General features: G+C 49.0%; 1 protein-coding gene across 1 annotated transcript in view; it reads right to left on the bottom strand.

Annotated features, from left to right (window-relative positions):
* LOC309549478 (ALK tyrosine kinase receptor-like) overlaps window positions 1-19,298 on the bottom strand; it is a 249,071-nt gene that overhangs the window by 116,028 nt on the left and 113,745 nt on the right. Inside the window, 3 exon segments of the mRNA XM_082249784.1 lie at window positions 174-311; window positions 10,629-10,723; window positions 12,914-13,083. Coding sequence (XP_082105910.1) covers window positions 174-311; window positions 10,629-10,723; window positions 12,914-13,083 — 403 coding nt within the window.

The following is a 19,298-nucleotide window of genomic DNA, read 5'->3' on the forward strand; positions in this document are numbered from 1 at the left end:
TGGGTGGGAGTACCTGTCTTGGCCATGGAACCATGAATGATGGAAGTCGGTGGTGATGGATGGGAGTACCTGTCTTGGCCATGGAACCATGAATGATGGAAGTCGGTGGTGATGGATGGGAGTACCTGTCTTGACCATGAATGATGGAAGCCGGTGGTGATGGATGGGAGTACCTGTCTTGGTGGGTTGGAGTGGGGAGAACTCTTCCTCCAGGTGCTGCTGTCCCGTCTCGTTCCTCCTGTGGGCGCTGCTCTCCATTAAAAGATTGCTGGACAGAGATGACACCGTCTGTTCGGCCAGATCACTGTTACCTGCCGGGTTACAGAACAAGAGGCTCAAAATAAACCCACCAATTATAAATCCAGTACATTGTTTCATTTGAAATCACTAAATATAGCAAATTAGCAAATATTACTTTTACTTTTTTTTTCTTACAGCAGCTGGTGAGCCCACCATGTATCCCAAACCATCACAAATTAGATGCCAGTTACCCCCCCCCCAATTCTCTCCAGCAATGTCCCCCACAGATTTACTTGCTCACCGATCCAGCTCAGGTCTTTTCCTAGGTTGAACATAGTTCGGCGTAACTACAGGGGTTGCAGGGGATGCAGGAGAGAATGGAGGAGAATGGAGGAGATTGGTTCCTCTGTATGCTGCCTCTGCCTCTCCTCCTATCCAGTTCACTTGTGTTCTGTCCTGGGCCCGTGTGCTCCCCCCCACACTGTGCTCCCTCCCCTCTCCTGCCGGCTGCTGAAGGGGATGTGTCTCAATAGAGAACCAGGAAGAGGTCGGTAAATATGTAATTTACCAGCTCCTCTCTTTTCTGAATGGACAGAGTCATAGTCAGTCACATTGTAAAAAAAAGAAAATAAAATGATAAAAAAATAATACAATTAAAATACCAAAAAATAAAAACTACTGACACCAGTGGGTGAACTTCCAGGATCACAAAGGCCCTGGCATTCCACCACCGTGGGGAGGCTCCAAGATGGCAGGAAGGGGGCCCACTGCAGAGCTTGTGAAAGGGTCCCACTGCGGAACCATAATAAAGGGCCCTGCAACTAGATTAAAGGGCCCCAGGATTAGTGGGAAGGGTCCGGGGGGGCCTTCATGATATCTTGCACCGGGGCCCTGAAGGTTCCAGTTACGACTCTGGCATGGTATTGTCAGGACCCGGACTTGAACCTGGGACCTCCATGGTGTCTGGCAATGACTCTACTCGCTGAGCTACCTGGAATGCTGGACAGCTCCCTGGACAAATCCTTGAATGATCCTGCTGTGAATCTTTATTGCCTTGAACCTTGAACCCTTTGCTCCTCCCATGAACTTCCTGTTATAAGCCATGTCTTTGCACTTCCTGGTCGCCAGAATACTGTGCCTTCAACAGCCGATATCTCGCTTGTCTCTCCTGCTGCCGTCTGTATCCTTGCTACTATCCGTTATCGACACTTGGCTTGTTCCTCGACTACTCTTCTGTTTGATCCCAACCTGCAACTACTGGTTACCGACCTTTGGCTACTCCTTGACTACGCTTCAGCTTAATCCCTATCTGCTACTGGACTCTGACTTGCTCACCTCCTGGTGGGGCGATCTTGAGGACCGCGACCTGGTGCTAACACGCAGCAAAATCCATCTCCACCTTCAGGAGCGCTGGTGAAGACCGGTTAGTACTTAGACTCCGCACCTCAGGTGAGCCTGCGTCATCTGCCTGGGTGACCTGTCAGTGTTCCTATCCTGCTGGTTCCTGTGTGCCCTGCGACTGCTATAGCTACTGGTCTTCGAGCCTGACCCCGGATCGTGACAGAATATTCTGGCCCAAAACATGGAGGCCGCTATAGCAAGCATCGTGACTCCTCTTAGGCAACAAATTGCTGAGCTGCAAGAATTTGGTGTTACCTGCCAAGAAAAAGTTAATAAACTAGAAAGTCTATTGGAAAGACAACAGAAGGAGATTCATGCTCTGCAGAGACTACTACTGGACCGAGGTGATACTATCACACATATGCCTCAGCCTTTACCATCCAAGTTTAATGGAGACCGCCATCATTACAGAGGTTTCCTAAATCAGTGTCGTTTATATTTCCAAACACACCCTGCTGCATTTCCTTCTGAGAAGAGAAAGGTAACCTTGATTCTCGAACTTCTGACTGGAGAAGCTCTAGCTTGGGCCTCCCCATATATTGAGCAGGACAGTGCCATTTTAAATAATCTGCAGACCTTTTTAACCGCAATGGATCAGGTTTTTGATGATCCCAACCGCTGTGCTACTGCTGAAGCAAAGCTGCATAGTCTGAGGCAGGGAAGGCGCTCTGTCGCTGAGTACACAGCAGAATTCAGATGTTGGGTTGCAGATACTACTTGGAACCCTGCTGCGCAAAAGAGTCAGTTCCGCCGAGGGCTTTCTGAACAGGTAAAGGATGAGCTCGCTAGAGTTGATACTCCTGATGATCTTGATGCCTTCATCCAATTATGTATCAGAATTGATCAGAGACTTACAGAAAGGAGGAAGGAGAGGCTGGGAATGTTTGCAAGTAAGAGTGGCATGCGTTTCTCTGCTACTCCATTTGTTCAGCAGGATTTCAAAGTTGCTCCTAATTCTAACACTCCTGAGCCAATGCAGGTAGATGCAATTAAGAGATCCATTTCCATTCAGGAGAAAGAAAGAAGACGTTCTGAGAACCTATGTCTTTACTGTGGAGATTCTGGTCATTATGCAATTAACTGCCCTAACAAGGTTAGAAGAACAGTTGCATCGATTGATGTGATCACGCCTGAACAAATAAACTCCATTAGCCAGTCCATCTCCCCGTTGGTCCAGGAAGAAAATAAAGTAAATTCTTCACTACCTCATTTTGTCCTCCCTATTAAACTTATCTCTGAGGGCATTGAGATTCCTTGCTCTGCTATGCTGGACTCTGGTGCAGGGGGGAACTTCATGGACATAGACTTTGCCAAAAACAATATGATTCAGACAAGAAATAAATTAGCCCCAGTCGATATGGAGACAGTGGATGGTTCACCCTTAACTTCTGGACCTGTTACCCATGAAACAGTCCCTTTGGTTCTCCAATTTGAGGCTAACCATCGTGAGACCATCAGTTTTCAGCTGATTACGTCACCTAAATTTCCTGTGATCTTGGGCATCCCTTGGTTTTCCACCCATAATCCCTCAATCAATTGGGAAGCACGCGTTATAAATTTTACATCCCCCCATTGTGAGGAATACTGTAGAGAGCCTTGTGCAATTAGTTCTCCACAGATTAAGGAAACACAGTTGGATTTGGTTACAGCACAGTCATATCCTAAACTGCCTCCACAATACCATGAGTTTCAGGATGTCTGTGATAAGAAGAACGCCGACCAGTTACCTCCTCATCGCCCATATGATTGCCCCATTGAGCTACTCCCAGGTGCAGAAATACCTTTCGGCCGCCTATTCAATTTATCAGAACCTGAATTAAAGGTGCTCAGGGAGTGGCTTGATGAGAATTTAGAGAAGGGGTTTATTAGACACTCAACATCCCCTGCTGGAGCAGCCTTGTTCTTTGTTGAAAAGAAAGACTCTACCTTACGTCCATGCATTGATTACAGGCACATGAATAAAGTTACTATTAAAAACCGTTATCCTCTCCCGTTGATCTCTGAAATGTTGGAAAGACTTCGTTCTGCCAAGATTTTTACAAAGCTTGACTTGCGGGGGGCTTATAACCTTGTTCGTATCCGCCAAGGAGATGAATGGAAAACCGCCTTTAGAACCAGATACGGACACTTCGAGTCCTTGGTTATGCCTTTTGGTCTTTGTAATGCCCCTGCAACCTTTCAACACTTCATCAACGATGTTTTTCGAGATCTGTTGGACCAATTTCTAGTTGCTTATTTGGATGACATCCTCATTTTTTCCAATAACCTAGAGGAGCATCGCAAGCATGTTTGCACTGTCCTTGAAAGATTGAGGCAGAATCGACTTTATATCAAATTGGAAAAATGTGAGTTTGAACAAACCCAGATCCAGTTTCTGGGGTATATTATTTCACCAGATGGAGTAAGCATGGATCCTGAGAAGATTAGAGCAGTAGTAGATTGGCCTGTCCCTGGAAACGTTAAGGAAATTCAAAGATTCATCGGGTTTGCCAATTTCTACAGGAAATTCATAAGAAATTTCTCTAAGGTGATAGCTCCGATTACACAGCTGACAAAGAAAGGGGTGCCCTTTGTGTGGTCATCTAATGCTCAGGCTGCTTTTGCTAAGTTAAAGACTCTGTTCACTTCTGCACCAGTATTGGTACATCCCAATCCTGAGCTACCTTTTGTAGTGGAAGTGGATGCTTCTGACTCTGCTGTAGGAGCTATCCTTTCTCAACGAAGCGGTGAAAAGATGCAGCTTCATCCTTGTGCTTACTTTTCTCGTTTAATGTCTTCAGCTGAGAGGAATTATGACATAGGGAATAAGGAGTTACTGGCAATTAAGGAAGCCTTTTCCGAATGGAGGCATTTGCTGGAAGGTACTAAGCATCCTGTGACCGTTCTCACTGATCACAGAAATTTAGAATTCATTTGTTCGGCCAAAAGATTGTCTTCTAGACAAGCACGTTGGTCGCTGTTCTTTTCTAGATTTAATTTTATTATCTCATATAGACCTGGGTCAAGAAATGGTAAGGCTGATGCCTTATCACGGATGTTATCGGGGCCTTCCCAGGAGAACCATGCTGAATGCACTATCCTGCCTCAAAAGAACTTCCTAGGTGTCACAAGTTCAAAGGCATTCTTGAGTCTCCTCAAAGAAGGTTACGAGAATGACTCACTCCTCAATAATCCTCCTATGGACATCAGTCTTGAGTTCAAGAATGGCTTTTGGATTAAAACGCATCGCCTCTATGTACCTGAGTCTGCTCGGGTTGAAGTCCTCCGGTTGAGTCATGACTCAAAACTTGCTGGACATTTTGGAGTTTCTAAAACAGAGGAACTTTTATCACGCTCCTTTTGGTGGCCTGGGTACAAGAAAGATGTTAAAAGGTATGTAGCCTCGTGCCTGACCTGTGCACGCAATAAGACACCCCGAGCTTCTCCTTTGGGGTTGCTCCAACCACTCCCTATCCCATCAAGACCATGGGGGTCAATTTCTATGGACTTTGTGGTTGATTTACCCCCCTCAAAAGGAATGACCACTATCTTGGTGGTCGTTGACCGCCTCACCAAGATGGCTCACTTTATACCAGTTAAAGGGGTACCCTCTTCGGAACAAACTGCAGAGTTGATGGTTCGAGAAGTCTTCAGACTACATGGAATTCCTGAAGACGTTGTGTCAGATCGAGGAGTACAGTTTACTTCAAAGTTTTGGAAAAGCTTTTGCTCAGCTTTAGGAGTAGCAATCAACCTGTCTTCTGCTTTTCATCCTCAGTCTAATGGTCAGACTGAGAGGACCAATCAAACTTTAGAACAGTACCTTCGATGTTTTGTTAGTTATCTTCAGGACGACTGGGTGGACTATCTTCCCACGGCAGAGTTTTCTTACAACAATTCTAGACATAGCTCAACCTCTCAAAGCCCGTTTTTCTTAAACAATGGTTATCATCCAGTTTTTATTCCTGATCTCCCTATCTCAACTCCAATTCCTGCTGTAGCCAACAGATTAACTATGTTGCAAGAGATTCAGGAGAAATTAATTGAGACTTTGAAGGAGGCTCAGGAATCTTACAAGAAGGCTGCTGATAGACATCGCCGATCACTTCCTACCTTTCAAGTGGGTGACAAGGTTTGGTTATCAACCAAAAATTTGAAGGTCCATGTTCCATCTGCAAAGTTGGGACAAAAGTTTGTGGGACCTTTCCAAATTTCTGCTCAGGTCAACCCAGTCACTTTCCGTTTAAAACTTCCCGACAGTATGAGAATTCACCCGGTTTTTCACATATCACTGCTCAAGCCATTTAAGGAAAATCCCTTTCCTGGAAGAATTCTTCCGCCTCCTCCACCTGTTGAAGTACAGGGTGAAGAAGAATTTGTAGTGGAGAGAATTCTTGATTCCAGGATCTTTAGGAATAAATTACAATATCTGGTTCAATGGGAAGGATATGGACCAGAAGAAAATTCCTGGGAGCCAGAAGAAAATGTTCATGCCCCTAGATTAACAAGGGAGTTCCACCAGAGGTTTCCTCTTAAACCTGGTCCTAAGACGTCCAGCGGACGTCCTGGGAGGAGGGGAGTACTGTCAGGACCCGGACTTGAACCTGGGACCTCCATGGTGTCTGGCAATGACTCTACTCGCTGAGCTACCTGGAATGCTGGACAGCTCCCTGGACAAATCCTTGAATGATCCTGCTGTGAATCTTTATTGCCTTGAACCTTGAACCTTGAACCCTTTGCTCCTCCCATGAACTTCCTGTTATAAGCCATGTCTTTGCACTTCCTGGTCGCCAGAATACTGTGCCTTCAACAGCCGATATCTCGCTTGTCTCTCCTGCTGCCGTCTGTATCCTTGCTACTATCCGTTATCGACACTTGGCTTGTTCCTCGACTACTCTTCTGTTTGATCCCAACCTGCAACTACTGGTTACCGACCTTTGGCTACTCCTTGACTACGCTTCAGCTTAATCCCTATCTGCTACTGGACTCTGACTTGCTCACCTCCTGGTGGGGCGATCTTGAGGACCGCGACCTGGTGCTAACACGCAGCAAAATCCATCTCCACCTTCAGGAGCGCTGGTGAAGACCGGTTAGTACTTAGACTCCGCACCTCAGGTGAGCCTGCGTCATCTGCCTGGGTGACCTGTCAGTGTTCCTATCCTGCTGGTTCCTGTGTGACCTGCGACTGCTATAGCTACTGGTCTTCGAGCCTGACCCCGGATCGTGACAGGTATCATGGACCCTCCTAATGGGCGGGTAAAGGAGGGTTGGGCATCACCATGGCGTCTTATGCTTACAGTAAATTAATGCAGAGAATGGCGATGATGTAATTTTAGTAGCTTAGCAATGTAAAATGAATTGATCCACAACACAATGTAACATAGAGCAGCAGTGCACAGTGATGCAGTCAATGCACTATATGCTAATAAGGAAATCTACACTCACTGGCATCACCTCTTCTACTGCTTTGTAACAAATTACTAATCAGCCAATCACAGGGCAGCAACTCAATGCATTTAGGCATCTAGACATAGTGAGGACGACTTGCTGAAGTTCAAACTGAGCATCAGAATGGGGAAGAAAGGGGATTGAAGTGACTTTGGCATGGTTGTTGGTGGCAGACGGGCTGCTCTGAATATTTCTGGGATCTCTCAGGATTACAGAGAATGGTGGGGAAAAGAGAAAATTTCCAGTGAGCGGCAGTTGTGTGGAGGAAAATGCCTTGTTGAGGTCAGAGGAGAATGGGCAGAAGCACATTTGTGAGGTCAGGCACTGATGTTGGACGAGAAGGCCTGGCTCACAGTCTCCGCCCTAATTCATCCCAAAGGAGTTCTATCGGGATGAGGCTGGGACTCTGTGCAGGACAGTCACGTTCCTCCACCTCAAACTCACTCATCCATGTCTTTATGGACCTTGCTTTGTGCACTGGTGTGCAGTCATGGTGGAACAGGGAGGGGCCATCCCCAAACTCCTCCCACAAAGTTGGGAGCATAAAATTGTCTTGGTATGCCGACACCTTAAGAGTTCCCTTCACTGGAACTAAGGGGCCAAACCCAACCCCTGAAAACACCCCCACACAATAATCCCCCCTCCAGCAAATGATTGGACCAGTGCACAAAGCAAGGTCCATAAAGATATGGGTGAGTGAGTTTGGGGTGGAGGAACTTCACTGTCCTGCACAGAGTCCTGACATCGAACCCGATAGAACCCCTTTGGGATGAATTAGAGCGGAGACTGTGACTATATATATATGTTGCTTTTCCTTCGATCTGCAAATGAATGAAGCAGAGTAAATACAATGCAGCAATAATGTTGATACATATTTCTCAATGAAGCTTCTGAGCACTGCATGTTACACAGCAACGTCTGGGGCTGTAATACAGGATTTGTACCCGGGGGGTGCAGCAGCATGGGGAGCGTGAGATCTCAGTCCTTGACTGGTTAAGATGGTGATTTATTGTATTCAAAGTACAATAATACTAATAACGTATGAAAGTTATCAACAAAGAAATGAAAATGATGCAGTATGTACAGTATAGCACAAAAGTAAGTACACCCCTCCCATGTGACAACACTGAAGAAATGAGACTTTGCTACAATGTAAAGTAGTGAGTGTACAGCTTGTATAACAGTGTAAATTTACTGTCCCCTCAAAATAACTCAACACACAGCCATTAATGTCTAAACCGCTGGCAACAAAAGTCAGTACACCCCTAAGTGAAAAAGTCCAAATTGGGCCCAATTAGCCATTTTCCCTCCCCGGTGTCATGTGACCCATTAGTGTTACAAGGTCTCAGGTATGAATGGGGACAGGTGTGTTAAATTTGGTGTTATCGCTCTCACTCTCTCATACTGGTCACTGGAAGTTCAACATGGCACCTCATGGCAAAGAACTCTCTGAGGATCTGAAAAAAGAATTGTTGTTCTACATAAAGATGGCCTAGGCTATAAGAAGATTGCCAAGACCCTGAAACTGAGCTGCAGTACGGTGGCCAAGACCATACAGCGGTATAACAGGACAGGTTCCACTCAGAACAGGCCTCGTGTAAGATCCTGGCACTCTCAGTGCCTTTCTATCATCTCAATTCCGGGTTGCGTTCCACCACTCAGGTAGGTGGAACGCATATAAGGTGAGTATTCCTTTAACAGTGCTGACGTCATCATCAGGCGCCGCACTGAGCGGCTATTTCAACTGACGGTCTGCACTCACACATTGTTCGTGCAACCGCTCCTGATACCTGCCTAACCTGACGCTGCCGAATCTTCCAGCTACATACCCTATACCTGGATTGACCGGAGCCTCGCTACCTTGTCCTACACTCCCTCACTACTGGCTATTGATAAGTACCCCACAGGGGACCCCCTCTTATCAACAAACGCTTGCTATCTATACCTGCATTATAAGAACTATTGCTAGCTCTAGGATACATGCTCTCCAGTATCTACCATCTGCATTTCTAAACCTAGATCGCTAGCTCTTTTGCCTATTATTTGTTACAACCTGCATTACCGAACTAAGCTTAGCAACACCTGTATATCTTGCTTGCTATTATCTATCACCTGTTGATTATACTAGATTGCTAGCTCTTGTGATTGCTATCTATCATCATCTACTATCATTCCTGTAACATCACTATCTGAGTGCTTATCATCATCTACTATCACTCCTCAGAGCCTATACCTTCAGTGTAACATCTCACTGCTACTTGCATAATTACTATCCCTCCTGCAACATCATTATCTGAGTGTTTGTATATGTGCATACTGAATCAGGCTAAACCACTATGATGAGTCAAGAGAGTTGGATCAGGTGATTTAACAAGATCTCTACAAGACTACTGAGTGGAATTCTGCAGCTGCAAATCCAGTATCCTTGAGCTAAAACCCAGAGCGTTACACCTCGCCATGATCCACCAAAGAAGTTGAGTGCCGTGCTCAGCGTCATATCCAGAGGTTGTCTTTGGGAAATAGAGGTATGAGTGCTGCCAGCATTGCTGCAGAGGTTGAAGGGGTGGGGGAGGGGTCAGCCTGTCAGTGCTCAGACCATACGCCGCACCCTGCATCAAATTGGTCTGCATGGCTGTCATCCCAGAAGGAAGCCTCTTCTAAAGATGATGCACAAGAAAGCCCACAAACAGTTTGCTGAAGACAAGCAGACTAAGGACATGGATTACTGGAACCGTCTCCTGTGCTCTGATGAGACCGAGATAAACTTATTTGGTGTCAGATGGTGTCAGGCGTGTGTGGCGGCAACCAGGTGAGGAGTACAAAGACAAGTGTGTCTTCCTACAGTCAGGCATGGTGGTGGGAGTGTCATGGTCTGGGGCTGCATGAGTGCTGCCGGCACTGGGGAGTTACAGTTCATTGAGGGAACCATGAATGCCAACATGTACTGTGACATACTGAAGCAGAGCATGATCCCCTCCCTTCAGAGACTGGGGGGCAGGGCAGTATTCCAACATAACGACCCCAAACACCTCCAAGATGACCACTGCCTTGCTAAAGAAGCTGAGGGTAAAGGTGATGGACTGGCCAAGCATGTCTCCAGACCTAAACCCTATTGAGCATCTGTGGGGGATCCTCAAACAGAAGGTGGAGGAGCGCAAGGTCTCTAACATCCACCAGCTCTGTGATGTCATCATGGAGGAGGGGAAGAGGACTCCAGTGACAACCTGTGAAGCTCTGGTGAACTCCATGCCCAAGGCAGTGCTGGAAAATAATGGTGGCCACACAAAATATTGGTATTTTGGGCCCACTTTGGACATTTTCACTTAGGGGTGTACTGACTTTTGTTGCCAGCGGTTTAGACATTAATGGCTGTGTGTTGAGTTATTTTGAGGGGACAGTAAATTTACACTGTTATACAAGCTGTACACTCACTACTTTACATTGTAACAAAGTCTCATTTCTTGTAATGCACATGAAAAGATAGAATAAAATATTTACACAAATGTGAGGGGTGTACTTACTTATGTATGATACTGTACATACAAATATGATGCACTTACTTGTTAGGTAGCAGCCCAGGCTGAGGGACAGATTGTCAAATGCAATGATGGAATCGGAGTCCTTGGACCAGGAGGCCCGGATTTCCAACCAGAACCTTAGTGAAGGGACCAGAAAGACTTAGTCAGCTGCTTTGTAAAGGAAAAACGGAACCATTCATATTTCCATCCATGTTCCCATCATTCTACCATTTCTACTACACGCCCTTTTAATAATGGCCCTTCTGAGGGAAGATTTTCAATAACTGGTTAAGGGAAATTTGGTATGAGATAAATATTGAAAATTCTAGGTTCCCAGTTTCTTGCCACTCTAATGCAGAAAACCAGATTTTGTTCTGGGTCCTTAGGAGTAGTGCTTGGCTGTTGGCCCTGCTGGTCAATGAGAATGGGCATTGGACCTATCCCGAGGATGGGGAGGAGACCTGTGCTGAGATTGGGCTGAGGAACCGAGGATAAGGAGCGGTCCTAAGGATGTGACAAAGGAAAGAGCAAAACCGGGAGTTTGAGTCCAAAGATCATCAAAATTTTGACAAAATGTCTTCATTGTAATAAAATAAATAAGAGTCAATGGGAAAGGAGATCTTAAAGTGGAATTTGTTGAGTTTTAAGGGTACAATGGGCTATAAATGGCTCTAAGGCTAACAGAAGCTCTTTTTTTACTATCCTAGATTTTTCTTTAGATTTTCTTTTCAAGCTAATTTCACCCAAGCTGCTTAATTGTGAGTTTCATACTTTGGCAAAAGTATACTGATGGCTAAATCCGTTATTTCTTTAAGGATGAGGTGGGGACCTGTACTAAGAATGGCGAGTGACCTGTGTTGAGGATAAAAGGGGGGCACCTATAGTGAGGATGGGGAGGGGACCCATCCCCAAGATGGGCAGAGGACCTGAGCTGAGAATGGGGAGGAAACCCATGATGAGGATGGAGAGGGGACCCATCTTGGGGATGGGCAGAGGACCTGTGCTAAATCTGAGGATGGGGAGGAAACCCATGATGAGGATGGGGAGGGGACCAATGCTTAGTATGTGAAGAGGCCCAGTGCAGAGGGTGGGGTGGGGACCCATGCTGAGTATGGAGAGGGGGCTGTTGCTAAGGATGGGGATGGGACCCATCTTGGGGATGGGCAGAGGACCTGTGCTGAGGATAAGAAGCAGGGCACCCATGGCTTAGGGTGGGGAGGGGACCCATCTTGGGGATGGGCAGAGGACCTGTGCTGAGGATAAGAAGCGGGGCACCCATGGCTTAGGGTGGGGAGGGGACCCATCTTGGGGATGGGCAGAGGACCTGTGCTGAGGAAAAGAAGCGGGGCACCCATGGCTTAAGATGGGGAGGGGACCCATCTTGGGGATGGGCAGAGGACCTGTGCTGAGGATAAGAAGCGGGGCACCCATGGCTTAGGGTGGGGAGGGGAGCCATCTTGGGGATGGGCAGAGGACCTGTGCTGAGGATAAGAAGTGGGGCACCCATGGCTTAGGGTGGGGAGGGGAGCCATCTTGGGGATGGGCAGAGGACCTGTGCTGAGGATAAGAAGCGGGGCACCCATGGCTTAGGATGGGGAGGGGACCCATCTTGGGGATGGGCAGAGGACCTGTGCTGAGGATAAGAAGCGGGGCACCCATGGCTTAGGGTGGGGAGGGGACCCATCTTGGGGATGGGCAGAGGACCTGTGCTGAGGATAAGAAGCGGGGCACCCATGGCTTAGGGTGGGGAGGGGACCCATCTTGGGGATGGGCAGAGGACCTGTGCTGAGGATAAGAAGCGGGGCACCCATGGCTTAGGATGGGGAGGGGACTCATCTTGGGGATGGGCAGAGGACCTGTGCTGAGGATAAGAAGCGGGGCACCCATGGCTTAGGATGGGGAGGGGACCCATCTTGGGGATGGGCAGAGGACCTGTGCTGAGGATAAGAAGCGGGGCACCCATGGTGAGGATAAAGAGGGGACCCATGTTGGGGATGGGCAGAGAACCTGTGCTGAAGATGGGGAAGGAACACGTGATGAGGATGGCTTAACCCCTGGGTTATATGGGCTGTAGGTATCATAGTGGCATGTAAGCCAGTGCTCAGGGTACCATGGTTTGGGGGGGGGGGGGGGAGGGGGGCAGCATCAATCATCTACATTTACAGACTGTATTAACCTTTTACCTATTCCCCCCCCCCCCCCCCTCCTCTGTCCACCTCCGGACATTGGTGACTATATCCAGAAGAGAACCTTTTATCTGGTATGGTTTAGAAGCTTGTTGATTATTTTTTTCTATTCATCCAGCAGATGGGCACAGCGACACGCACCTCTCCATCACATCCTGCAGGGGGAGCACCAAGCGCTGCCAGACTCCCAGCCCCTCCCCATTAGTAGAATGCCAGAGGGTTCGGTATTTTTCCCTCCCAGTTCTATTATCGTGAAGCCGGATGGATATATCGCCATGCAGGAAACCGTCCAGAAGATAAGCCATTCGCAGCTGGAACAAAGCAGAAGAAACGGTTAATATATTCTTCTTTTATGGAAACTGCCATCTACATACAGGGTCTACCACTACTGACCCTTCATCTGAAAATGCCAGCTGCCTGACTACCATTCTGATCCAATGACTTTCAGTAGTTCTTGTGTCTTGGAACCACGAGTAGATTCCGAGTTCTGTTGTCTCTCTGACTTTACTGGCTGAATATCTGCCCCAAGTCGGTGGCTAAGAAGACAGTGAAGCCAATGGATCAGCATAACAGCCAGGCGTCTTTTCAGAAGCAGAGGTCAGGTTTCTCTCTACACAGGTTCCCTATTACATGGATACAACCAAAGCTGGAAGTAACATTTACACGCAATAGTCACTGTTCTCACTAATGCACTTGTATAAGTAAACCTCGGCTTGAGCTACTGGACTCTATAAACAGCAGGTTTTGCTCACACATAGTAACTAACAGAGAATTCTGAGAACATCTGAAAGGGGGCCAAGGGGGTCACCTGTTGCCTTACAATTAGAATACAAAAAATGATTATGTTTGATGCGCCTTCTCTTTAGTCATGTGATGCACAGGATTCTCTACCTCCTCGTGTTTTCTCTGGTGGTGGGCGGTCCTTTCTCCTGTAATGAACGACGCTTGCATGCCACAGTAATGTTGGCACAGGGTGGCGTGCTGACACACCTCTAGAAGGTGGGATCCTTAAAGCGGTTGTAAACCCAAAGTTCAAAAAAAAAAAAAAAAAAAACCTGCAAGACAAAGGCATAATGAGCTAGTATGCATCGCATACTAGCTCATTATGTATTACTTACCTTAGAACGAAGCCCCGACACGGACCCCAGGACATCGCTGCGGGCGCTGCCATGATCCCTCGCCGTCTCTTCCGGGTTCGGCGGCCCCCCGGCGCAGTGATTGGCTGGAAGAGACGGCTCCGGCGCAATGATTGGCTGGAGCCGCGATGACGTCACTCCCGCGCATGCGCGCAGGAGTGATTTTCCGGCAAGCTCCCGGCAAATAGATTGAAGGTCCCCCCGGACCTTCAGAGCGCATGCGCCGCTCGCGCGAGCGGCTGCATGCGCTGTAAATATCTCCTAAACCGTGCCGGTTTAGGAGATATTATTTTTACCTACAGGTAATCCTTATTATAGGCCGCATTATAGGCTTACCTGTAGGTAAAAGTGTAAAAAAGCGGGATACTACCGCTTTAAAGCTCTGGGCTCACAAGAGGTGGGTAGAATGATCACTTAACAGCAGCAGGACAGAGAGGAACAGTGCCAGAGAGGAGGCGAGTATTGCAGCAAAAGATGCTGTTCTATTTTAAAGTGGTTGTAATCCTCAGACATGAAATATGAACAAAGCACATCCCTCTATAATATGTACTTCTCTCAGTCCAGAGCACTAAGTGCCATTTCTGTCTGCTGTCCCCTTCCTCTGCTATCTGCATGAGTCTCCTCCTCCCTCCATTCTCCCCCCCAACCTCCCCCCACTCCTTCCTCTGCTATCTGCATGAATCACTTCTGATAAGTTTTCCTGACACCAAGAGATACATGTTGACAGGGGAGGGAGCTCCAGCACACAGGCTGTGATTGACAGCCTCAGCTTGGTTCCTGTGTGCTGTGTGAAGGAGGGTGTGTGTTTCTTTCACAATCAGCTCTCAGCTCTCCTCACTGAGCTCTGAAGAGTGTAACCTTCAGCTCTCAGCCCCCTTTTTTCTGAACTCTCAGACAAGCTGTATAATTCAGCACTTTGAACAGATGTAGGAAAGATAAGACTGCAGATAAACAAGTACAACTTACAGTGCTTCCGGAAAGTATTCACAGCGCTTCACTTTTCCACAGTTTGTTATGTTACAGCCTTATTCCAAAATGAAATAAATTCATTATTTCCCTAAAAATTCTACAAACAATCCCCATAATGACAACGTGAGAGAAGTTTGTTTGAAATCTTTGCAATTAAAATTAAAAAACTCCCATGTACATAAGTATTCACACCCTTTGTCATGTACATAAGTATTCACACCCTTTGCTCAATACTTTGGTGAAGCTCCTTTGGCACCAATTCCAGCCTCCAGTATTTCTGAGTATGATGCTACAAGCTTGGCACTCCTATTTTTGGGCAGTTTCTCCCATTCTTCTTTGCAGGACCTCTCATGCTCCATCAGGTTGGATGGGGGAGGGTGGGTGCACAGCCATTTTCAGATCTCTCCAGAGATGTTCAATCGGGTTCAAGTCTGGGCTCTGGCTGGGCCACTCAAGGACATTCACAGAGTTGTCCCGTAGTCACTCCTTTGTTATCTTGGCTGTGTGCTTAGGGTCGTTGTCCTGTTGGAAGATGAACCTTCACCCCAGTCTGAGATCCAGAGCGCTCTGGAGAAGGTTTTCATCAAGGATATCTCTGTACATTGCTGCATTCATCTTTCCCTCCATCCTGACTAGTCTCCCAGTTCCTGCCACTGAAAAACATCCCTACAGCATGATGCTGCCACCACCATGCTTCACAGTGGGGATGGTATTGGCCAGGTGATGAGCGGTGCCTGGTTTCCTCCAGACATAATGCTTGCCATTCAGGCCAAAGAGTTCAATCTTTGTTTCATCAGAGCAGAGAATTTTGTTTCTCATGGTCTGAGAGTCCTTCAGATGCCTTTTGGGAAACTCCAGGCGGGCTGTCATGTGACTTTTACTGAGGAGTGGCTTCCGTCTGGCCACACCCACACAGGCCTGATTGGGACTGACCATCGGGCGGACCGGGCATATGCCCGGTGGGCCGCCGAGGCCTCCGCTCTGAGTCCGGGCGCATGATGAAGTGGAGTGTCCGCCTGTCCGGCCGACGGCCGTTGCTGGTCTCTCCGCGGCCGATTCCGCGGAATCTGAGGGCCGCCGCATTACCGCAATCTGGCCATCCGCCCCTCCGCTAAATTACCACAAATATCATCTGGCCTGGCCGTGGCTGGCCGCCGCTGTCCCCGACTCCCCACTCCAACTTGGCTCAGCTGGCAGCCGGCTCCGCAGCGGCATCCAGCGTAGCTCAGGAGGAGGGGGTGGAGTCGGTCGATGGACGCTGTGACTGTGCTGTGCTGTGTGAAGAGGTCGGGGGTGGAGCTAGAGGCCGGCGGGAACCCATGCTGCCTTGATGTCGGGAAGAATCGGGGACAGTCGCCGGCGCCGCACCGCAGACAGATACTGACAGTCTGTCTCTGAGTCAGTGAGTGGACTTCACTAGTCTGTCACTAGTGCCTGCCTGCCCGCCCGCCCAGTGCCCTGGAGCTAGAGTCACTGACTGCCTGAGACTGGAGTGGAGTCGACTGTGACCTGCTGTGACTGTGAGACACCAAAAACACCACCACCACCACACCCACGACCAGGACAGGAGCCAAGGCCTGCAGCAACAACAGGTAAGCAAAGGTCAGCACAGCAGCACACAAACACACCACAGACAACCACAGTCACCACTGTCACTTGTGGTTCTGGGTGGCCTCCGGCAGAGCATTGTTCACTTCTGGCTTAGCAGCAGGCAGGCCGCAGGCGTAAAAAACAGATAACAGTCAGCTACACACTGTCACTGCTAGAAAACATGTGCCATGCCAGTTTGCTTGTTACATGTGATGTGACAGCCAGGTGCACATTTTCAACTTGAAAATGTGCACCTGGCTGTCACATCACATGTAACAAGCAAACTGGCATGGCACATGTTTTCTAGCAGTGACAGTGTGTAGCTGACTGTTATCTGTTTTTTACACCTGCGGCCTGCCTGCTGCTAATCCAGAAGTGAACAATGCTCTGCCAGAGGCCAGAACTGTTCTGGCCTCCGGCAGAGCATTGTTCACTTCTGGCCAGTGGCGGCCGGCCAATAGGGGGCGCAGGGGCACCGCCCCCCCCTAAAAGAAGAAAGAAAGATTTAAAAAAAAAAAAAAAAGTACATTTTTAGCCCACTAGGGGGGCCGGACCTAGTGCTGGGTAAGGGAGGGGGTGGGGTTTTGCCTCCCACGTGAGGCAGACAGAGGCGCCGATTGGTGGCCTTCTGGGGGTCATCGGGGCTCAGAGCAATGCGCCCAGATACTCCCCACTTTCCTGGACTCCTGGCTGTGATTGGTCCAGACTCCAGCCTGGACCAATCACAGGAGGACATCCCGGGACAGTCCTGGTCACGTGACGCGTGGGGGCGGTGCACCACCCCGGCGTAACGTTCTTCCCACCTACAGACGGAGTGAGAGCCTGAGGAGAGCAACCGCATGCGTCCGACCGGACCGTACGTACTGTCATTCGGGCTCGCTCAGGCATTGGCATTCGCAGCTCGCTTAGCTGCGTGGCGTGAGACCGGCGATGACCTAGAGGAGTGAAGTGACCGCAGTGCAGTGTCGGCCTGGTACGGATGTCGGCCTGGAGTGACCACCCGCGCCCGGAGTGTGTCGGCCTGGAGTGACCGGGGTGTGTCGGCCTGGAGTGACCGTCGCCGACTGGACTGGAGCGCCTCTTCCTGCTAACAAACAGGTAAGCAAAGCAGGATCCTGCCCTGTGCTGGAGAGTGCTGCGGGAGGTGCATGCATGGCTGCACTGTGCTTTGATAGGGAGAGCTAAGTTGGGCCTTGGCCCAAGGCCCAACTTAGCTCTCCCTATCACAGCACACAGTGCAGCCATGCATGCACCTCCCGCAGCACTCTACCATCCATCCAGCACCATCCTCCATCCATTGCTGGTCACTGCATTGGAGGCATGCACGCTGATCTCTGCATTGGGGAAATGTATCACTGCATTGGAGGCACACACGCTGATCTCTGCATTGGGGACATGTATCACTTCATTGGAGGCATGCACGCTGATCTCTGCATTGGAGGCATGCATGCTGATCTCTGCATTGGGGACATGTATCACTGCATTGGAGGCATGCACGCTGATCTCTGCATTGGGGACATGTATCACTGCATTGGGGGCATGTATGCTGATCTCTGCATTGGGGGCAATGAACTGGTCACAACATTGGGGGCACGCACGCACGCTGATCTCTGCATTGGGGGCATCATGTATGCTGGTCACTGTGTTGAAAGGGGGTCTGTACTGTGGGGTTTGTGCTAGGGGGCCTGTACTGTGGGATTAGTGCTAGGGGGTCTGTACTGTGGGATTATTGCTAGGGGGCCTGTACTTTGGGATTAGTGCTAGGGGGCCTGTACTGTGGGATTAGTGCTAGGGGGCCTGTACTGTGGGATTAGTGCTAGGGGGTCTGTACTGTGGGGTTTGTGCTAGGGGGTCTGTACTGTGGGATTAGTGCTAGGGGGCCTGTACTGTGGGATTAGTGCTAGGGGGTCTGTACTGTGGGGTTTGTGCTAGGGGGTCGGTACTGTGGGATTAGTGCTAGGCGGTCTGTACTGTGGGGTTTGTACTAGGGGGTCTGTACTGTGGGGTTTGTGCTAGGGGGCCTGTACTGTGGGGTTTGTGCTAGGGGGTCTGTACTGTGGGGTTTGTACTAGGGGGTCTGTACTGTGGGGTTTGTACTAGGGGGTCTGTACTGTGGGGTTTGTGCTAGGGGGTCTGTACTGTGGGGTTTGTGCTAGGGGGTCTGTACTGTGGGGTTTGTGCTAGGGGGTCTGTACTGTGGGATTAGTGCTAGGGGGTCTGTACTGTGGAATTAGTGCTAGGGGGTCTGTACTGTGGGGTTAGTGCTAGGGTCTGTACTGTGGGGTTTGTGCTAGGAGGTCTGTACTGTGGAATTAGTGCTAGGGGGTCTGTAATGTGGGATTAGTGCTAGGGGGTCTGTACTGTGGGGTTTGTGCTAGGGGGTCTGTACTGTGGAATTAGTGCTAGGGGGTCTGTACTGTGGGGTTTGTGCTAGGGGGTCTGTACTGTGGGGTTTGTGCTAGGGGGTCTGTACTGTGGGGTTTGTGCTAGGGGGTCTGTACTGTGGGATTAGTGCTAGGGGGTCTGTACTGTGGAATTAGTGCTAGGGGGTCTGTACTGTGGAATTAGTGCTAGGGGGTCTGTACTGTGGGGTTAGTGCTAGGGGGCCTGTACTGTGGCAGTAGTGCTAGGGGTCTGTACTGTGGGGTTTGTGCTTGAGGGGTTTGTGCTAGGGGGTCTGTACTGTGGGGTTTGTGCCACTCTCAGTCAGTGTATCCCATAATAGGGTGTCTCTCACATGTCTCTCATATGTATCTGGCACTCCCAATTTCTTTGAAAACATTTTTCGGCACACTGCCCAAAAAGGTGGTCTACCCCTTGATTAGAGTAAC

The sequence above is a fragment of the Pelophylax lessonae genome (assembly GCF_965119305.1).
Source record: "Pelophylax lessonae genome assembly, chromosome: 3".
NCBI lineage: Eukaryota > Metazoa > Chordata > Amphibia > Anura > Ranidae > Pelophylax > Pelophylax lessonae.